This window comes from Gavialis gangeticus, unplaced genomic scaffold (assembly GCF_001723915.1).
Source record: "Gavialis gangeticus isolate Ggan-Ray unplaced genomic scaffold, GavGan_comp1, whole genome shotgun sequence".
NCBI classification, from domain to species: domain Eukaryota; kingdom Metazoa; phylum Chordata; order Crocodylia; family Gavialidae; genus Gavialis; species Gavialis gangeticus.
Genome location: NW_017729022.1, coordinates 183,775,444 through 183,798,087, shown reverse-complemented (window position 1 = coordinate 183,798,087; position 22,644 = coordinate 183,775,444). Strand labels below are relative to the sequence as shown.

Sequence of the window (22,644 nt, the reverse complement as noted above, 5' to 3'; positions counted from 1 at the left end):
ATGCTCCTTCTTGTGTCGTGATGGCTCTTTTTCCATCTCTTTTTATGTCCTACACAATCTTTTACCATGATACCTTCGTGACAAAGGATGTTCAATATGATTCCCCCGCCCCCGTAATTAAAATTCATTTTTTAGAAGTCTGATTAAGTGAAACAGATTTGGCTTTTTATTACTAAGTCTTATATTATATTGTTCTAGTTTTCAGAATTTGGGTATTCAGTGTGTAAAGAAGAGAGAGCTGAAAGATTCCATTTCTTTAAGAATCACAAGAAAGATCAATCCCTTCAATGGTGAGTAACACTTAGTCATTAGTTTGATATGTTAAAGGCCTTGGACACAAAGGGATTTATTTAGCAAAACTTCTGTTGTTCTTTTGGTGGAGATATATTTTGAAATCATGACTCTTATGCCGTGTCCACATGAGCGTGGATGTTTGGTTTGCTGGGGACAACTAGCAGTGGGATGCCTTGTGCTGCCACTAGTTGTACCTGGGGAACACTTGTACCATAAACTCTCTGGCACACAGCAGATTACGCCAGATGGGATAGAAGAGGCTGGGGCCAGCACTGGGATGGTGCCAGCAACCTTACCTGAGGTCCTGGAGGCCTCCTGGGACTATAGTAGCAGTGATTCTGCTGGTCAGAGCTTGGCCAGCAGCCAGAGTGTGGCTCTGGCTGGCCAGGCTCTGGTTTTAAGTGGTGTGCACTACCCCCATGTGCGTCACTCTACTCTGTGCCTTTTATTTTTTTTTTTGACCTCTGGATATCCAGGGGTCATTCCCCACCCCCTTCTGCTCCCTTGCAGTGGGGAGAACAACTGAATATGCGGTATATGGTGCTGCAAGATGCGTCTGCAGTGCCACATACCGCCCGGCTGTGCTTGTCTGGATATGGCCTTAAACGCTGTCAGATCTTTTCCCCTCCTGTTTTTTATTTCCTTCACTCTCTCTCATCCCTGACTGATCCTATTTATTGTGATGTGCTGCTCTGTCTTTCCAGGAGAAAAATCTTCCTTTCTCCTGGGTCATCTTTGCCAGTGACAGAGGCAAAGATGTTGATTAAGGCAATAGAGAAACTTTCTGCTTGAATTTCTCAGTGTCTCAAGAGTGATGGGAAACCACCAGCCTTTAGAATCAAGGACTGTGGGCCAAGGTCTTATAGTTTTCTAACTGAACTATCAAGGGTTAATATGACAGGAAAGCTCATAAAATCCATTGTTCATGACCTTTTGGAAAAGCAACTCTCACTGTGTGGCTGACTTGTTCAAGAAAAGAAGTGTATTTAATATAAAAATCAGCTTTTCTAGAAACTGCTTCAGTACTGTTTGGAAGTTATGTGAGTGACAGATTTCTTACATGCAGTTACAATTCCTGCTGCTGGTCCTACAGTGGCCATTATTTTGTGTTTGACCTCAAAATTGACTGTAAACATTTGTGAAATCACAAACATGATTTCACTGCTGGATCAAATAGATGGTGAAGAAAGAATTTTTAAGGGCCTTGGTCCTGCAAAACCTTATTCACATGAGCAGCTCTTACCACAAGGTGTGCACTTATCAGCCCTATAGTGTTTGAAACTGGGTGTTTAAATACATCCCTTGAAAAAGTAAAAATAATTTTTAAAAAATCAAATCAGATTTATTTTATTTATTTATGTTACTACTCCTTTATTTTCCTTCAATTCATAGTTTTAAATGTCCAGAGCGGAAAGCCTATATTTGTTTTCAACCTGTGAAAAGGTATTTTTGGTGTTTTATGGAAACTTTTTGTTGTTGCAGTAATAAATTTCATACTTCAAATATATTAGAAAAAGGCATGTTCAGGACCTCTTCAGCTGCATCACTTAACATGTGTTATGTTGTCAAACACCATCTTCTGAGATGTTAAACTTTCCCCAGCAAAGAAGGCTGAAATTCTCTCAAGGATCCCCCCCAAAATAAACATTTTTAATATAATTTCCCTAGAAAATGACCTAAACATTTTGATATTTTTGAACCAGAACATTTTGTTTTGAGTCAGCTCTACATTAAGTTGCATCTACTCTACAAGGCTACAATACTCCGTTCCCTCATGGTTCTGCAAGGGTCAGGTTTCCTAGGCAAATTATGCCTTCCATGTTACATTACCATTAAGTGACTCCCATGAAGCAGCACATAAATTGGTCAGAGAGGAGACCATGATACATTATAGGAGGAGTTTAAGAAACTCTGACACTAGAAGAGACTGGGGTCATGGAAGTCCCTCATAAGGCACTTGGACACCTGAGGGCAGACTGTTGAAATGGGGATAAATCTGTTTTGGTTTACTTCAACAGATAGAAATATTTTAGTTTTTGGTCAAATCAGCCCAAAATGAAACTTGGCAGACAACTTTTAACTTTGCAGGAACTGAAGTTTACATTGAAAAATGATTTTGACAGAATTTTCCTGGCCAGTTTGAATTTACCAGCACTGGCATCTTTAAATCACCTTGTCATTCAGCTCACGCATTTTAAGCTAAAATTAAAATAGCACAATTTCAGGCTAGTTTTACAATGTCTGTGTCTCCCTAAAATTCACAACGAAAATTATATATTTATATTATTTTAAAATATATTATTTACTTGTTATTTCTTTAAGACTCACAATCTTAAAGAAATTGTATATTTTTTATTTAACTCATTCTGCCATGATTTCAATGACAAAATAACAACTGTCCTGTTAAGTGAAATGAATAAATAAAATAAAGCCAGTTGGTTTTCTTTACAGCAGGAGAGTTTTACTCCATAAAGAAATTCATTTTTTTCCTCTTGATGTTGTCAGTTTCCTTTATTGCATCATAAACCATTTTGTAGGTCATTAATAAAAGAAATACCAGAATCCTGATATGAATATTTAGTCACAATGGGAAGAGAATTATTTAATTGGTGTATGTCTTGTTAAACTTTTGGCCCTGATCCTTTATCGCAGTGAACTCTTCTTGGTGAAGGACCTGAAATGGATTCCTGGGACAGTTGGAGTCTAGTTGCACCTGTAGCCTCTTTTATAATATTTGCATAGCTGGTCACACTGTGCTGTGGTCTCTTCCCCGGCACATCCTCTATGCTGAGGGAAAGGCTTGACCTGGTGCTAGCAATCCCTCCCTGCTCTGCCTGCTAAGATTTCTTCTGTGCCAGAGAAGGCCCCAGCTGCCAATGCTGGAAACTTTTTGTCCCGTTTGGATCATTGACATGACAATAGGAGCCCAAATTTCAACTCTTTACTTCTGTTAATTTCACACTTCGAGTTGTCACCACATTGTAAGAACCTGTTGTTCCCCCCCCAACATCTTGGTATTGCAAGTTCCTAATTAAACACGCTTAGTGTCATTAATTTCTGCACTGATGACTCTACATATAAATTTAATTTAGTCACTAGTACCTATCCCTGTTGTCTGCTTATTGATAGCACTAAAGATTTTTTTTTGTATTTTTATAGCCTTTTAAGGCCACAAGCAATCATTAAACCCCTGGTCTGACCTCTTATATTACACAGACCTAGAATTTCACCCAATTAATCCTATGTTGTTTCATAAAACATATCTTCTAGAGGGGCAGCTGGTCTTTTTGCGTGTTGGGAAGTACTACAGAGGGAAGTGTATACCCAGCTGAAATTGATGTTGTAGACAACAGTTATTACAAAATAATTCCTCATATCTGGTAGAACCCATTATAGACATTGGGTTCTGAACATTTTCTGTCATTTTTAGCAATTTGTGCAAAAAATGTTTATGAAACATTTGAAATTGTGCCACGGTGTAATTTCTTTAAAAAAAACAAACAACAAAACCAAACCCTACAATTGGTCAATGGCTGAAGTGTTTAACCAGCTCCCCACTCCCCAGGTAAAAATACACCATTAAACACATTGACAAATTCACAGTGTGGATGCTTAAAGTAACCACATTAGGCCAAATATTTCTGCGTTTGTGCCTTGGCAAGTTAGATTTAGCTTGCTGTGTCCATAAAGTCTGTTGAATTGAATTAATTCAAGACTAGGGCCATAATGTTGCGAGGCGAGCTCCCCTGAACGGCAACAGTTTCATTGTTCCAATGGAAGGGAGGTTGTGGTTGTGAAGGAGCAGTCGTCCTTCATGGGGGCTCTGTAATGGAAGGATATCAACACATGGCATGCTGGGAAACGCTGAGAAGGGCAGGCACTGATTGGCAGTACTGGGACCTGTAAAGTAAAAACTCACTTCCCCTTTCATCTCCTACCCCAGGCTCTGGGTGTGTATCCCCATGTTTCCTCATCTTTCAATTGAGGGAAAGAGAAGCCCTAAATGTTCTAAGTTTGGAAAAATCTCCCTCAACTCAGTCCTCCAGAAGTAAAGTAAATCTGTAAATCGTGCCACCAAGGTTCCTATGTGTGAATCCTGAGAAAATGTACCCATTAAGGCTGCTCTGGCAAGTCAGTCCTTGCCGCTGGCTATCAGCATTTGTCTGTTATGGAATTCAGTACCTGGAGTTCACATCTTCTATGATGATGTTAATGATTTTGCTTTGCTACAGTAATAGTGATCTAACTTGAGTTATTTCCTAGAGTTAGCTTAGGTTGGCTAGTCACACTGAAAAATAAAGCCCAAACTGTTGTTGCCACAGGTACTTGCTTATATGTAGTGCTAAAAGGCTTCTGGGGAGCATATTCCATGGTTTTTCAGTAAGCTGAGCTGTTCTGTGAATTCTTTCCCAGAACATTGTAGGAAAACCTTTCTGTCCTTTCTGAGCACACAAGGGATTGTGAATCCTTGTATGCAATAAGGTTCTTGTTGTCGTTTAGGGCTCTCAAGTGCTATAGTAATATGGAAGATGCATAACAAGCCATGGAAGGAGTTAGACTCAGTGTCCACATTGAAAAGTAGTCAAGTTAGCAGCTGACTAGCCACTCTAACTTGAGCTTTAGCCTATATCCCCTGACAAACCGGCTAAATCAAGTTACAGGCACCAGCTATCTCCTGGTAAGGGCTTTGGGTGTGGACAGAGCTTGAGTTAGAAACCAGGATCTAATTAGAACTTGAGATCCCTTTCAGGAAAGGGAAGCCCTAAATATGCTAAGTTTGGGGAAATCTCCCTCAACACAGTCCTCCAGAAGGCTAGGCCCTCTTTGCTGAAGGGAATCTGACCTCCAGACCCCCGGCATAGTCCAGGGTGAGAGAGCTGGACTGTTCTACCCTTCTTGCTCCCAAGCAATCGTGTATGTAGAGTAGGGGTTGGCAATGTTTGTGGGCATAGTGCCAAAAACACCAGGACCCTCAATTTGTAAGATGTTGGTATGCCAGGGGCAGATGGCAGGAGAGCCCTGAGGGGCCCAATCCTTGTTGTGGCAGTGAATCTCTGGCATTTGCATGTTGGGGAAGGGGCCAAGCAAAATGCCTTTGCATGCCACACTCAGGCACATGTGCTAGGGGCTGCCTGTCCCTGATGTAGAGGTTTCCCCTGGAGGTGGCAAACTTGTCCTACTCAGGACATTGGTTTGGGCTAATAAGCAGTTAACTAGGTTTCTTCCCCAATAGCTAAATTCAGGTTCCTTCTCCTCTGTGTTTCTCCTTTGTTCTACGTCTCTTGCCACACTCTTAATCTCCCGTTTGCTTATTTTCTTTCTTCACAGACAGATGGCCCCTTATTCACTTTGCACTACTCATACTCTCCAAGACTCCCCCACACACCCACACCTCAGTCTCAGCATTTCACCCACACACGTCACAGTCGAGATCCCTCCCACGCACAACAGTCACACTCTCCACAACTTTCCTCATGAGCCTCCACACCAGCCACAGTCTTCAAGACCCTCTTGCTTGACACTGTGCTCCACTAATCACATGCTTCAGACTCCCACATACCGCAGTCCCTTGCATTTATGCATATTTTATTATGCAATAAAATGCATATTTTATTGTCCAATTTACACAGTCACTTAAAAAATAAAATGAGTTTGCTTAAGCCAAGAGAGGACTTTAAGAGGGAAGTTTAAGAATAGTCTGTAAGGTAAAAAGCAGCAGAACTCTTTGTAGCAGATGTCTTGGATATTTAAAGGAACTCTTTCTTTTAGAGAAAAAAATGCCTGAGATTATCAAACAGAAGTACTTGTATAAAATTACTGAATTAAAAGCTACCAGCTGGGCAGGCTTTTCTACCCCCTAAAAGTGTTTCAGGGTGCTTGGGTGAGAGAGAAACATATTTAATGAAGTTTGTTTTAATTTTTACTGGCTAGCTTAGTACTTACATACTACAATTCTGCACAAATCATAAAAGTTGTTTAATTTTTTCCCCCTATAAATTTGCTGTAGTCATAGCCTACAATATTACTTGTATCTGAGTGTAGAATATGGCCCTATCCACAAAAGTCTTTCTTCTGCAGGCTCAGTTTTGACTCAGCCCTGTGTAGTCCCACAGAGATGTAAAGTCCCAACTTGCCATGTAAGGCCTACCTAGATACTAAGCTCAGGCAAATGGGAAAAGCAAAGGCTGCCAGCAGGATATTCCACCCTTGCCAGTGAGGGGCAGGGAGTAGGTGAGGCCATCAGGGTCTGGGACTGCAAAACCCATCTGAGAAGCTAGGTAAATGCTTTGGCATTTAGCATGCCCTGAGTTTCAAGCTACTATGGCTATGCTGATAGCAGCTCCCAAGCTAATGGGTTTAATTAGCTCAGTTGTGATGGCTGCTCATGCAGACTGTTACTGAGGTATCACAGCTACCTGTCACCCTTACAGAATGCTAAGGGTATAACCCTTACATTAACCCTACGTTAACAAGGGCTGGCTGCATAGAAACGTAGCACAGAAAGCCAGTCCATGGTCATTAGTTGGGAATATGTGGTCTTATGAGTGAAGTGCTGTTTCTAATTCTTAGATAGTTGTACTTGCTTGAGATCTGAATGTTTAGTGCTGATTGCTGATATCTACGTGCAACTGAAGACACAATATGTCCCTTGGTAAAGTTAGTATTCTTAACACAACTTACTGGACATGCTGCAAAATTCGCACAAGACCATTCAACAAGTTGACCCTTTTGCCTCTGTAATTTACATGCAAGTTCAGTTTCAGGCTGAGTCTCCTGTCCCTTCTAAAGTAGGTGGCTTCTACAGTCAATCTAACTTCACTGCTGGAGGAGTGGAGAGTAAGTCTCCTGTTTAATTATGTGCATGACATCAGTCAGACTGCACCCCCTTCATCTGTGCTCTTCTTCAAAGTTCAAAATAAGCTTTCACTTTCCCTGTAACGTGTTATCGTAAGTGAACGTCAAGAATCTTTTAAAACCTGAATAATTTCGCCTGGTAGTGGCCTTTCTGGGTGCTTAGTGTATTGATAAAGAAAATGGAAGGCCTGATACTACCAGTCAGTTCACTTTTGTGCCAGAAACTGGAATGACATAGTGGTGAATCAGGCCCAGAATATTTGTATTTTAAGGTTACAGGAGCAAATAAACTTAAATTTTCCAAAGGTCCATAATTCAAACCCTGTTTTTAAGTCCATGCTTCCAGTGTGAAACTGTTAGAGATTGCTTGTAATGTGTTGTTCATTTCTATCTGCCTATATGAACCCCATCATAACGTGTAGGCTAAGTACAGACATTCCACAACCCTGAGGTGTAAGTTACGCGGTTTTCTGTAAGCGGCGTAGTTTAGATTGGTAGCAAACAGCATACACATTCACCCTTTGGTGGAGGAGGGCAAATCCTAGACCAGGTGCCACCACTTTTAAACCATCTGTGTGTGTGAAACTTTTGTTCTGTTATAGGTATAGTTTTACAGGTATAGACTAGTTTTATGTGCCAAACATCTGTACTTTTATGGGTATAGACAAATTTCTGATCACTTCTACTGGTAAAAGTGTAATGTCTGTACCTGGCCTTAGGGGGCCTCAAATACACTGAAGACCCTCCTTATATAGCAAATTGTTTCCCTTTATTTAAAGTTAGGGGTCTGAGACAGAGAGAGATGGAGACTTGGATTTTGAATGGAGCATAAAGAAAATCCTAGCCACACTGAACTGATTTACCAAAGATCACCTCAGGGACTCTTGAAATAGAGCCAAGGGTTAAATCCCCAGCCAGATTCTTTTGGCTTACATCTAGGTTAGGAGTGCTATACCAGGGCAGGGATATTGCACAGGCAAAATGTCTTTAATATGGATACAGCAAGGTCATATTCTATGTGTCATACTTTTTTTTTAAATGGCCAAGTAAAAAAAAGCAGTAGCTAGAGCTTCTGCTTTACATTTATGGTTGGCAAAAAAGGTTGCAGATTCTTTCCCCTCAGGGATAAACATTGCTACAGTGCAGATTTTCTTAACATCTCAAGCTTTTTTTGTGGAAGAGTCACTCTTTTTTTTTAATTGGTAGTACCTATTTTTTCACAAATGTATTCATTATTTGAAATTAAAGCTTAATTATTTTTTCCTTGGAGAATATTTGAAAAAGATCCTTCCGAGTCCTTGAAATCTGAACAGTGTTGGTTGGTTTTGATTGTGTATTTACAGTACACAAGTACTGTAAATACACAAGTATCATGTGATACTTGATTACAGGAGTGACTCTTAAGATTAGGTTTTTGAGGCAAATAACTGCATTTTGTGATTTCAATTTTACTTTTCTATTTACATGCTTGTGGACATACTCTTCAACGTGTACTTTCACAGCCTTCACAGCCTATTTGCTGGAATATTCACATCAAGTGAACTCCAGAGGGGTGTGAACCCAGCCAACATGAGAGCAAGTTTTTATTGGAATGGATAGTCACAGGAAATTTTGTAATGTTCATTCAGGTCTAGTTTTAAAACTGTTTTGGTTAAATTCCTGTGATGACAGGAAGGTGTGGTACCATTTACAAATAGTGAGCAAGACAAGAGGAGGAAGTTGAACTGCAGCCAAGAACATGGCACTTCTTCCTTTTATTAATATCTCATTGTGCATAATCTTATCTTACTGGATTTGTGCACATCAAGCCCCATGTTGCAATCTGTATTCTTCTTGGTTAGCAGTTCATGTGTGTAGCTTCACTGACTTCAGTGGGAGTGCATGTCAGCTCCATTGACTTCAGTGGAGATCATGTATACACTTATCCTTTCTTCCATGTTCTGCTCCCAAACCTTTGGTAGCATTTTAATATGTTAGCTCAGCTCTTTCAATATTGAGGCAATATCAGACTCTTCATTACCAGTTAGTTCAGAAAATAGATTTATTTTACTTATGTGATCATCTTTGGAGCACAAATGCTGTACTTATTGACATTAATGAAAACTGTGTGTTTCTTTTTTATAAAGATGAAATTTGGCCTTCAGGCTTTTTTTTTAAAATGTGTCATCACAAGATGGAGTTACAGCAACAACAAAAAAGCATCATGGCTCAATTGTGTTCTGCTCATATAGTAAGAAGTGAAATTTAAAAATAACCCAAGAGGAATCAGTCTTGAGTGAGCACTTCCTCTTTCAAACTGCAGATTTTTTAAATATGTTAAACCATTATTAAGAACATGACAAATAATACCAGTGAAGTCTGGTGCAGCAAAAATAATTTCCCAAGTGGGTTTTGTATTTGATGATTTTTAGCCAAGTATATTTTTTCTGTACCATGCGGTAATGAAATCTTGGTAAAGCAGATTGATTTAAGATACAGTGCAAGTGTGAAAGATAATTTGGATCTTAAGAAGATATTATTTGAAGCCTAGCAATAACTTAATTTTTTTCACAATCTCATACATTTTTATAATTAAGAAGACCTTTATGTTCTGATCCTGCAACTTCTTGTGCCAGAGCAAAGTGCCACACCTCTACAACCAGTGCCAGGCTAAGGGCTTAGTTTGTGACAAATACCTGCTCCACAATCAAAAATCCAAGCTTTGAAAATGGTTCATACTGAAACCAGATCCAGATGCCTTGCACCTGAATCCAGGGTTGATTCTCAGACTTATTTCACCAGCAGACTTATGGAATAGAAAGGAATGGAAATGCCCCCAAACTCTGTATGGTCTTCTCCAAGGGCCAGGTCAGGATGGGAACATGGATAGAGGAGCAAGCTTTCATTGTAGAACCCTTAGTATTTCCTTTCCATCCTGATCTCTGAGCTCTGCCACTTATGGGACCATGTCTTCTTTCCACTCCTTCCCAGGAAAGCAGCATTTGGCAGGAATTCAACCAGATAGACATCCAAGTTTTCAAAGTACACTAGCCCAATTCAGGCAAGAAAAGATTCTTTGGGTAAATGTGATATTTTTTATTAGACCAGCTAAGTGTTTTTACCATGGAAAGGACCCACTTCATCATTGACTCTGGGACCACATACACTAGCTAGCAATAATGAGAATGTTGGGCAACCCTAGATCCAGACCTGCTGACTTTGTCAGTTGTGTGTGACTGGTGCACCAGCCACAGATGGATATTCTGGAGTTGAGCCTGGGCACTTTGTACAGAGATGAAGGAAGAAGATTATTTAAATGTTATACGCATACCTCAGAGATTCTACATTTGCACCAAGCCAATAAGGCCTTGAAGCCATGGTGGAATTTAGATCTGCCTGGAGGACTGCTTCCAGTTAGGCATTGCCAGCCCTGTCTCTTCAATAGGGACAAGCTGCCTCCCTTTCATACTTCTCCTAGAATCCTGACCATATTATTAGCAATGTTGTAAACCAGTGGTGCTCAACCTTTGGCTCCACAGGCCAGATGGGTGGCATGGAGTTAGTCTGTGGGCTGTATCAGACCATGGGGCCCAACACCACCCCGTCCCTGACCTGCCCACTGGCCCTGGGGGGCTGGCATGTCTCCTTCCCACATCTTCGCACCAGGATTGCATCCAAAAGGGTTGGCACCGCCCCCTTCCAACTCCCTTGCGCTGGGCCAGGCAACTCCTGGCCCTGCAGACTGGGATCAGACAATGGATCCAGTTCGCAGAGCCTGGGCTCCACATGGATCTGGAGATTTGGTGGTGAGGGAGCAATGCCATCACTTTCCCATCACCACGTTTTTGGATCCATTGGAAGCTTTGTGGGCTGGATGACATGGTGCTGCAGGCTGGAGGTTGAGACCCCTGCTTTAAACAATCTGAAAATATACTTGGACTCCATCCTACAGTATTTACAAAGACAAAACTGTTCTTAGAAGATCAGCCCATGAAAAGGTACCAGATTGGTAACTTTAAAATTTAAATTTAAAAATTGTTAGGGATGGTTTTTAATCCTCAAATCCTGGTGAACTTTATGTATAAATGACCCTTTTTGTATGCTAGGTTACAGTTGTCAAAATCAAAAAAGTAATTGGATGTACTTTTACAAGACAGATCTAGAAAGAGTAAGAGAATTGCATCATAATAGGACATACAAAATGTAGAATAAATCCTTCTGAATTTGTTGCATTTATTATTTCACTCTACTATAAAATGAAAAAAATGACTAGAGAGTGGGCATTGTCACATCCTACATGGGGTGGGTGTGGAGAAAATCCTGTAACAGAAAGTGTTTAAATTGTGATACTTTGACCTTTATCACTATGTTATATTTTAGCTGAGGCATACCTTACGCTTTTTTCCTTGATATCCTCGGTTCTAAGATGGTTATGACATTTATAGGAGGAGGAACTGGAGGGATTGTTATGATCTGCTGATGCTGCAAACATTTGATTTATGTTGTTACTTCAGATGTCTTAAGTGAGCCTATTAACAGTCCTTTAATTGCTAGAGTGAACAGTTAGCAGCCCCAGGCATCATTTTTGCAGTGGGGGGTGGGGACCACAAAGACAGCTGCAGCCATGATTGACATGACAGCAGCCAACGTTGCCTCATGTGTGGCAGCTGCCTTGACAGAACTGTGCTGCTATGCCCCTGTAGCATACACTGGGAAAAAGAAATGAATAAATAGAAACTTCCTGATGCTACTTGTTTCCTGAGTGTGTGTGTTGGATGTACGCAGTGGGTGCATTCCTTTGCTTGGCCCATCATGTTCCATCCAGGAGGCAGTTTGAGCAAAGGGCTCATTTGTCTTTCTGCACTGGGCTTTGTTACCGGAGGAGGAAGAGTTAAAGATTGTTACTGCTCCATTGGCATGTGCTAGAGTTTTTTACACATGTAGCTCTTGGCATGTAGGGCCTGGTGTGGGGATGGGCACGCATGGTTTCCCCTGCCCCACCACTTGGCAGTGTCCTTGTTGCTACCAGCCAAGGTGCACTCTTTTTTTTTAGTTGTCACTGCTGCTTCTGGGCAATAACCCTCTATCTGTCATTTCTCCCCATCTTGCAGTGCCTGAAGAGCAGCTGCTCAATGTCGATGAGTATGACCTCAACGTGGTGAGACTCTGCTTTCAGGCTTTCCTCCTTGATGATCAGGGCAATTGCACGTTTGTACTTCCTCCTGTGATCTCCAACCCTATTTATGACAACAGTGAGTATCTGACTTGCACAACTGTGCTTTTGAATGCTACCTCTCCGCTTGTATTGGAAATGATAGGTGCCAGGCTACTTGTCTAGCTGTTTGCCTCTCAGCGCGCTGGCTCTTGCTTTTTCTAATGCAAACCCAGAACTAGTTCTGGCCCCAGATTTAAGTGCTTGCAGCCAAAAGCTAGAGTATAGATTGTACAGGTTGCAGTACATGCCTATCACAGGGTATTCAGGTCAAGAACACTCTCATAAACAGTCACAAAGACATGAGCTGTAGGAGATACTTGGTAGCAAGAACACTGCATCTATTTTGGCCATACCTACTCACACTGCTGTAGTTACCACGGCCTGTCTAGTATATTGTGTAATGAAATGGATCATTGCCACAAGGCCCCAGCCTGTATTTAGCTGCCATAAAAGTGGGTCTGTGTTCGAAGGATCAGTCCAAAGCCTATTCAGATCAATGGGGAATCTAGCCATTGACTTCTGTGGTCTTCGGATCGGGCTTAGTGAGTGAAATTCACCCAGGTGGAGAGCCAGCTCAGAGACTCTGCATCATTTATACTCCAGTCAAGCCTTATTGTGAGGACCTTGATATAACTCTTGAGGTAAGTTAAGTCAGCATAACTTTGCTGACTTCATTGTGGCTCTATTGGTCTATACTAGCAGAGGAACTACCCCTAAGTAGTATGCAGGCTCTGATCAGGAGAAATCTGCTCCATATTCATTTTTCAGAGGGTTAATATCTGTTTTGTGGAGGGTTACATTTTTCTCTGAGGTTTATAGGGTTACTTTACTTGACTGTAAGTGAACCTTTGGAAAATTAGTGTAAAAAATTAAATGTCAATTTTTCTCTCCCATCTATGCAGATATTTATTGAAGAATTGTACAGTAATTTTTGTCATCTTTCAGATAAGATCTGTTAGATTTTTCTGGGCAAGAGATTTATTATTCTAGCAAAAACTATTAATTATAAAAAAAACAAACTCAAAAACCCCTCCAATTTCCTTGGTGCAGCTGTAAACAGAATTGTGCCATATGTTGGTGTAACAAAATTATTTGGGTTGGATTGGTGTATTATCTTTACCTGATTTTTAAAACACAGCATAAATCTTTTAGTCTTATGCTTAAAACTTTATGCTTGCAGAACACCAGCTCCGATAGAAGGGAGATAATTACAGCTGAGAACTTACATCAATATGCCTCAGCTGCCATTTAGAAATATGCCAGATCATGATTTCAAGTATGCTTTAATTGACGTCAGTCTTTGCTGTGCTGCAGAAATGACAGCTAGCTACGTGTTTAGGGGGAGCTCAGCTTTCTTTGGTTTTTAGCATGGGAGTGCGTGGGTGATTTTGTTTTGATGTACTGTAGGTGTCTGAAATCCTCTGTAGCTTAGCGGCAGTGTAAATAAAACACAATGCATAACTTCAACCACAAGTCAGTAGTACCGTGATCCTTCTGTGTCAGGGAGAAAAGTTTCAGAGCTGAGTTCCTCAAAAAAAAAAATTGACCTTTTAAATTTAGTTCTGTGTGCAGAATTAGGAAAGGTCAAGGTATGACCTTACATAAAAGATAATTATGTAGTTATGTATGTTCAGTCTCTCCTAAAATGAAATTGTAAAGAGAACAAAATAAGGACACAATTATTAAATTGAATATCTCTAGTAATAACACTTCTCTTACTCTATAGCCTCATATGAGTTGGAAAAGATTAATTGTATTGCAATTGAGTTTGGAAGACCTTACACACATTTAAAGTTTGCAGACCTGTACCAAAAAAGTAATTTAAAAAGCTTTCAGAAACTTCATAACTCTCTGTACACCATTATGTATTTCAGCCCATGTGCTTTCAAGCTAATAATATGTTTACTTTTTTGTAATGTCTACTCTCCATATACCTAATTAGTCTCATACCACATGCACCCCTCTCCCCAAAAATTAGCCTTCCAGTTTGCAGGGGGAGACGGAGTTTTAAGCAAGGAAGCTTATTTTTATGCTGCAATGGAGGCACAGGGATCTGAAATGGCTGCTTGGGGCTGGCTCCTTGCATACAGGAGCAGCAGAGTCCACTCTTCAACCACACTCACCCGCTTGCTGGAGCTCTACAGCTAGAAGTTTAGCCTTCACACAGCTCTCGCATAGTGTAGGGAATGAAGCAGGAGACTGCAAAGAGTTTCAAGGGTCGGCAGCTGAGCTGGATTCTATCCTTGCATCTGCTACAGAGTTCCCATGTGGTGTTAGTCAAATTACTTAAACCAGAAATTGCACATGTGGCCACTACATGATCCTCATGTCCAGAATACCCAACCTGAGCTACCTGTGGGTCTGGCCTACAGAAGTACCCAGCACTAGGGTTACTGGGTGCAGTGCTGTGAACATGCAGGCTGTCGTGTACTGCAAAGTACCGAGCAAATTCAGATACGAATCAACTCAGATAGGACACCTAAAAATGAAGGGCACATTTGATCATTTTGGCTTTAAGCTTTGCACCTCACCTACCTGTTTGTAAAATGGAGGTGGTGGTAATGCCTTGCCTTGGTGTGGTGTTGTGAAGATGTTGTAAAGCACTAGGGACCAGTTCCTTAAAGATGTGTATACTAAATAATTCAATATCCAATTATTATATTCAATTCACCACTTAAACTGAGAAAGGGTACTGTGATAGCCAAAAGCTTGTTTGAGTCCATCCTAACCCTGCAGTTGATCCAATAAAAGGTAACACCTGCAAAAATCCCTCCCATGAGAAAATGAATATTTTTTTTCTTCAGAGCAGAGTTTGAAGAATATGCAGTAAATAAGGCATGTGATTGTACATTGAATCATGGTGAAAAAACAAAATGTTGATTTAGCTGTTCCTTTTATGAGCCCTGTCCAACTTGTGCCCTGAATGAAGCAGGAGTCATGTAATTGCTAGATCATACTGCTAGCATACAAGGGGGGGCAAATTAATGTTCTGCAGGTAGCCTTACTTCTGGTATCTTTTAACTTTTGATCATTTGCAACTTTTAATACACTTTTAAACTTTTTTTCCTGCAGATATAATCTCTTATTTAATCACTCTTTGCTGAGGTTACCTCTCGGATGCACATGATTTTATTATATTTTCTATGAAGAACAGTAATGTAAGAAAATATCCAACCTGCACTTATTCCATTTTTTTTTTTGGAAAATAATGTTGGTTATATTAGAATTCTAAATGAGGCGAGATAAAAAAATAACACTAGGTAGCAAAATCTCTAAAAATTGTAGGGGTCCAGTTTGGCCACATCAGCTGAGGCTCATTAGTTGCTTATTGTAGTTGAATTGGTTTAATTTTGAATTGGACAGCCTCACTCTTTGGAAGATAATTTTGCAAAGGGCAGTTCTGGATCCAGTATCTAGGTGGGTGCTTGAAGCCTGTCAGTGACCTGTCATGTTAGCACGTTTTTAGCCAAATTCTAAATTTGGCAAAAGTTGCCCTGGATGCATTTTTGGGCAGAATCTGACACCTCAAGTAAAATCAGTTGCTATTGTGTAATTTTACCAAGACTTGAGGTTCTTAAATCTATTTAAAGCATCAAAACATAGCTCTTGTTCTGCAAAACACTGTCAGTCGATGTACACATAAATTTTTAAATATGTTCAGATTACTTTCCTGGGACTGTTTACATGCTGAAGTGCTTGGCTGAGCTAGGGCCTAGGTAGCCAGGCCTCCAAAGTCCTCATTCCCTAGCAATTCCCATTGACCTCAGTGGAGCTGCTGGGCACTCAGCAACTTTTTACATACCTACATACAGACTTAGAACCTTAACTTTCCTATTTTTGAACACTTCTAGCAGGCTGGACTTCATGCTTAAAATAAGCTTTGTACCATTTTTTACTATAAAATAGTACACTGTAGTAGTGCTGGGACATTCCAGTGGAGATCAGAGCGTCACTGAGCTAGGTGCCCATTCCTTGTCCTATTTAGGCACCAGCTTATGAGTTTTTAATGCCAATTATGTTACTAAATATGATGATTCCCTGAAGCACTGGGATGCAAGAGGGTGTAACTTTCTTGAATTGCTGACCCAGCCCTTTGCAAAGCAGCATGGGTGCAACTCGTAAAAGTCATGAAACAAACCCTTACATGTGAGCTTCTGTGGGTCAGGCTTGCTGTTATGTTGAGTCACAGCTGGTAGCAGTGATGAAATATTTGCTGTAGCCATGTGAGCAAGCTGGTTTGGGACCACATACACAACCTGAGTGACAAAGAAAAGCAGGATTGGTATCTTGTGCCCGTGAGAGAGGAAAAGGCTGAATGAGGTCTTGATCTTCCTTGTCTTCATCACCAGCTTGCTGATTCCACCACTGGCTCATAATAAAAGTGATTAGGAAGCGGGTTTTATATTGGGGAATTTGAAGAGCCAACCCCACACATTCTCTGGCTGTTAAGCCAGGCAAATGCAGACCTTTATTCCAGTTCTGTAAGAACCATGATTTCATCTCTACGCTTTTGCTTTAAAGCACCATTAGTGCTTTAACCAGTATTGAATAGTGGAGGACATAGGTGGGATCACCCTCTTCAGCACAGACTTCATTGCCAAAATGTGCATTGGACTTAGCCCTGCTGTTGCATACTTCATTTAGTAGTTTATATGCTTAGCTGCTGTTATGCCAGCCTGTCGGTCATCTCAAAGCACTTTCATGCAGCTCTTTGTCCATTTTTAGCACGGGTTATTCTAAGTACCTACTGTCACTTTCCCATTTGCTTCTAGGAGCTCCCAACACTGCAGAGCTGAGAATTTGTCGCGTGAATAAGAACTGTGGAAGCGTAAAAGGGGGAGATGAAATATTTCTATTATGTGACAAGGTTCAAAAAGGTAAGCATAGTCATGCTCTCTCCCTCTTTCCAGAACATGTTTCCTTTTTCTGCTAGTGTAGAGCCTAATGTTTTCAGACTTGGGGGGCCTAAGTCAGTATCAAGAGTCCTAAGTAAGTGGCCTGACTTTCAGAACTGCTGGACACCCTCAACTCCTATTGAATTTATAGGTGCTCAGCCCCTCTGTAATTGGGATGCTTCTGTAAGAGCCCAAGTATGGATTTATATGCCTTTGACCCCCCAAGTTGTCTGTAGGCTTTAGCATTTCTCTGTGTACTAACAGATACCTTCTGTTTCCAATGGACTAGATGACATAGAAGTTAGGTTTGTCTTGAACGAGTGGGAAGCCAAAGGTACCTTCTCGCAAGCTGATGTACATCGCCAAGTTGCTATCGTATTCAGGACACCACCATTTTACCAGGACATCGCTGAACCAGTTACAGTAAAGATGCAGCTGAGAAGACCTTCTGACCAGGAAGTCAGTGAACCTATGGACTTCAGATATCTACCAGATGAGAAAGGTAGAATTCCTGGTAGCAAAATTCTCAGAGTAGTTTGTCAGTTTTATATTTTTACACAATACCTTTAATCAGTAAAAATCAAATTTTGCAAGTAATATTTTTTTCCACTAACAGTAATGGGAATAGCTTCCTTTCTAAAAATACTAAGGATGGTGGACTGTGATTTTTGTATCACTTTAGATCCCATATCTGTCTGAGATTTACTTAAGGAAGGTACTTTCCAGTACAAGCAGAGACCAGACATAAGTTCTAGGAGCATCTTAATTAACACTGTTTTTTCTCCTTCCCCATGTAGATCCTTACGGTAATAAAGCAAAAAGGCAAAGATCAACATTGGCTTTGCAAAAGCTCATGCAGGACTGTGGTAAGAAAAACATTTGTCTCTTGCTAGTTTGAGCGAACCTGTGAAATCATACTGCCTCTATTTTGTGATTTGTTTCTTTTTTAAAAGAATGGTCCTGTTTTTAAATGCCATGATTAAGAACTGTTTCCTTTATAGGTTCGAATGTGTCTGAGAGGCCCAAAACAACTCCTTTCCGAGTTATTGCTGGTGATGGGAGGATAATTAAGGAAGGTAGGTGTGCAAGTCCAGTGACAGCTTGCTCTCTCATTTGCAGCATCCCTTTTCCACAGGAGAGATTGTGAGGGGGGTGGGTCATGAGCTCTTACAGACCCTGGAAGGCTAAGCTTCAGTGGCTAGAGGCACTGGTGGGCTGACACTTGAATGCGTAGTTACCACAGGTAGATATGAACAAACATCAAAAATCCTTTACATGACCTTCATTCTTAGCAGAAAAGATATGAGGGAACTGGTTAGCTGGAGCCCTGCATGGATCTGTCCCAAAAAAGGCTGGGGAAATTTTGAGAGTTCCACTTCTTCTCAACATAAGCACATACCTCTGATAGCGTAGACCCCCTGGAGTCTAGCAGTAGAGGACCCTGATGATCTTTCATGGCAGCACAAACAGCAGAAAAGAGGGGACTTAGTTACAAGGGAGGGACGTTCTTCAGGAACTGTGGGACATGAGAGGACCAAATGCAAGAAGCCTGTGATGGGTAACCTGTACATTCAGGGACAGATCTCCATAGTCTGGAAATACTATTGGGCAGGAGAACCACCCATTGTACCACCCTCCAGTAATCAACAGGGAGGAATCCAACACCCACTGCAGTTTTCAGTGAGAAGGGGGAAGGGATTGGTGCCAGGAAGGGTACCCAGGTTAGCAGGGACTGGATTAGCGCTTAGGGGTTTTTGGACAGACTCAAGACCGAGCACATTTCCAGAAGTGCCACTTTTCAGAAGTGATTCTTAAGCCTCTGGTTCCAAGTTAAGGGGACTTAGACTCCTAAGTCATTTTGTAGTTCCTGAACACATATCCAGTGTTCTCTGAAGCTGTCTGGTTTCAGACCTTGTTCTTTTACTTCATCTGGGTACTCCTTTCTTTTTGCTCTGTTTGTTTAAAAGTCTGCCTCCTTACTAAGCCCTGAGTGATAGTATTGACTATACCACTAGTGACCAGCCTTTTTTTGGCAGGCATGCCACAAATTGAACTTCACCCCATCTGAGTGCCACTCTGATCCCCTTCCCTGCCGATCTGTTGCTCTGCTTTCTGGTCTCTGCCTTCTACACCTTGCTGTATCTGCCCTGTGCTGCTTGCTCCCTTCCTAATCTGCTGTGTACCACACAGAGGCTGCCTTAGCACTAGTGGTGTGCATGTGGCAGGTGGGCACCCCTGGACTATACAATTTCCAAACCATCAGGTTTTTACTGTAAGCTGCCTTCTACAGCTGCCTGTCCTACAGGGAGGACTGACCAAGCAGTCTTGCCATGGGCGAGACATTGAAGGCTCCTCCTGCAAGGTGCTGAGTGCTGTGCTCAGTACAGCCAGGTATTAAATGCAGATTCATAATCAGCATAATTGAAGTCAGAAGGCTTGCTTGGGTACTCAGAGTTAATCCTAGGTGTCAGTGCTTTGCTGGATCAAGTCAAAGTGCCCAACCAGTGGCAGACTTGACCCTTTTCCCCAGCTGCACCATTTTATTGCTTCTGACTGCTGTGCATTACTTAAGAACTGTGTTTCTCTTTTCATAGAACCAGTCCCATTTTCACAAACTTCATCGCTAATCTCAGTATCACGAGTTCCAGGAAGCAGCAGTCAAGTTCCGTCCTACTATCCCTCTGTCCAGCATCAACCTAGAAATGTGCCAGCAATGGGGCCAATTAAGCATGATGATACCCTTTCCTCATGCTGGCATTCCCAATGCCCCTCCTCTTCCTCAGGAAACCCAATGAATATGCACCCACAGAACAGTTTTGGGACAGAGGCATTGCCTGCTAACTCACAAAACAGCAGTTCTCTTTCAGTTCTGCAGGAGAACATTCCCAACTGGACAGACGAGAAGGAGCAAAACTTCTACAGCAATTTCATCAGCACAAATGGTATGGGAACATCATTCATGCCACAGCGTGACATGCAGCATGTCTCCAGCAGTAGCAGCCATCAGGCTCACCCTATAAATGTCACAGCACCCAGCATTGTTAACATGGAGACTGATGACATAAGATGCTCCAGCATAAACTTTGAAAAGGCCTCATTTAGTCAAGATTTGAATCTAAGTGATCACAGGCGGCAGATCCATCAGATGCCTCTTACGAATACATCTGCAGTAGCTTCTTGCAGCACTTCTTTTAATTCTCCATATGCATTTGATCCAACAGCTTACACGTTTATGGACCCAGGAGTTCTGAATGAAGTGAGATCATCCAGCAGTGCTATTCAGAATAATCAGAATGGGATTCCAAGTAACCCGTACTACATTACAGATGGGGCGCAGGGAGATGATGTTTATAACTCCTCAGAAGTTAATTTTGATGCTCTACTGAAAAGCTTTGATCACTGCAGTCAGGTTGAAAATTAGCATCAAATTTTTCTTAACAACCAATCACCAACAGAAGAAAAATTTTATCTGTAGTGGCATATTCACCCTCATACTTCCTCCTAACTTCCTGTTGGAACATTCATTCGCGCAACCTACTATGCAAGTTTAATATGCAGTTAGGGTTAGTGATGCCCCAGAAAAAGAAACACTTTTGAAATAGGGTTTTGTATATCAAAAGTGCTTCATATCCATGTCATGGTGTTGGAAAAGGGCTGCTAGCCCTAAAGGGCTCCTTCATTCATGTGGAACTTCATATGGAAGTATGTTTCTTCAGGGGGGTTGGCTTGTTCAGAAATAAATTTGTTTTTGTAAACTTTTAATGTAAGGTGAGAGAGATTAGCAAATCATGGGCTTCTGAGCTGAATAATCGTATTTATGTCCTTTTAGCACTTGAACTATTTAGATCATAGGTGTCTAACTCATCTAGCCCTATGGGCCAAATGAGAGGCATGGGCCCAGTCTGATTGGACCCACAGACCAGCCCCATGTCCTGGAGTTAGTGCACAGGGCTGGATCAGTGCAGGTAGCTCATGCAACATGCATGCTGGCCCAGGGCTTTTTCATGGAGGCAGCGCAGGGCACAAGGTGTCTGTGCCAGACTGGTCCTGCACATCAGCTCTGGTGCATAGGACCAGTCTATGGGCCCAATACAGATTGGCTCCAGAGCCAGTACGCAAGGTTTGTCTGAGACCCCAGACCAGATCCTAGGGTTCCATGGCCTGGATCCAGCCTGCAGACTGTGGCTTTGACAGCCTGGATTTTGCAGTCCTTTTTTATGCATATGTTTGTTTCTAAAATTAGCTTCTGCACTGATTTCTTTGTTTTCCCCTTGCATTTGTTACATTGATTTCATTTGCTCTGAAGCAAATTTACTCTTAGACATTGTAATGACTATGTCATTGTTGGGTATATTTAACACTTTAGAAACCACCAAAATGTAGAAGTCATGTAGAGCTGGTGTGAAATGAATGATTGCACAAAGCAATGAGAGAACTCATTCAAGGTATACTTTGCACTGTTTTGCCTAAGTCTTACTCTATTTTTTTTTAATTGGGTAAGCCAGGCTAGAGGCTTCACAAGTGGCTGTATATTGTGGCTACTGCGAAACACTTTATCAGCACAGACTGCATGACTTTGAATAACAAAGACTATGTTGGACCACCTTCCCCCACTGCTTACAGCTTTGTGCTGCCCGAACAAGAAAGGTGAAAGCATGCTTGGGAGGTACTCTTGGGATGCATGAAGGTAGCATAGCAGTTTCTGTTCTACTCCCCACACTTCCTTGTGGTAGAGATGGAATGGCCCCAGTGTACTTGTACTATGGCAGGGATGTTGAAGCTAGGGTGTTCAGAGCCCCATTGTTGGCCCTCAGTGCTGCCCATGGGTCCAGCCCTCAATGCAGCATGTATTGGCTCCAACCTTGTGTGTTGCATGTAGCATGGAATAAATATGGTGCAGGGCCTGGAGCCAGCCTGCTAGACCAGTCCGAGGCATGTGCTGCATGTGGCATCCACCCCAGACAGGCCCTGCTTGCTAGATCTAGGGCCAGTCAGGACACAGGTGCCCTGCATGTTGTACAGTGGAGTCGCATCGTACGCGCATTTAACTTACGCGATTTCATCATGCGCGTATGCCCTGGAATGCCAGTTGTTTGGATTTAGCCTGCAGTTGCCCCCCGCAGTGCTGTGCATGGGGCCAGCAGCCCTGCTGGGAAGCTGTGCACGCTGGCCAGGCAGGAATTTGGTGCAGGCCAGCTGATTTTCAAGGGTAATTTTGATTATACATGATTTTCGCCTTACATGCTGACTCTAGAACCTAACCCCTGCCCAAATCCATGTCTTCTTCCCCCATCTAGGGGAATCCTGGAGAAACTCCTGGCACTGAGCCCTGGAAGGCACAATGGTCTGGGTCCTCTGCCACCCCCGGTGGCATTTTGGCAGCAACACAATACGTAAAAGGTGAGG

General features: G+C 41.8%; 1 protein-coding gene across 1 annotated transcript in view; it reads left to right on the top strand.

Annotated features, from left to right (window-relative positions):
* The window catches only part of REL (REL proto-oncogene, NF-kB subunit), a 42,802-nt gene extending 20,322 nt beyond the window's left edge, over window positions 1-22,480 (top strand). Inside the window, exons 4-10 of the mRNA XM_019516639.1 lie at window positions 199-290; window positions 12,240-12,380; window positions 17,116-17,220; window positions 17,528-17,740; window positions 18,036-18,104; window positions 18,240-18,314; window positions 19,833-22,480. Coding sequence (XP_019372184.1) covers window positions 199-290; window positions 12,240-12,380; window positions 17,116-17,220; window positions 17,528-17,740; window positions 18,036-18,104; window positions 18,240-18,314; window positions 19,833-20,659 — 1,522 coding nt within the window. The 3' untranslated portion in view covers window positions 20,660-22,480. The remainder of the gene's footprint in view (window positions 1-198; window positions 291-12,239; window positions 12,381-17,115; window positions 17,221-17,527; window positions 17,741-18,035; window positions 18,105-18,239; window positions 18,315-19,832) is intronic.
* The last annotated feature ends 164 nt before the right edge of the window (window positions 22,481-22,644 follow it).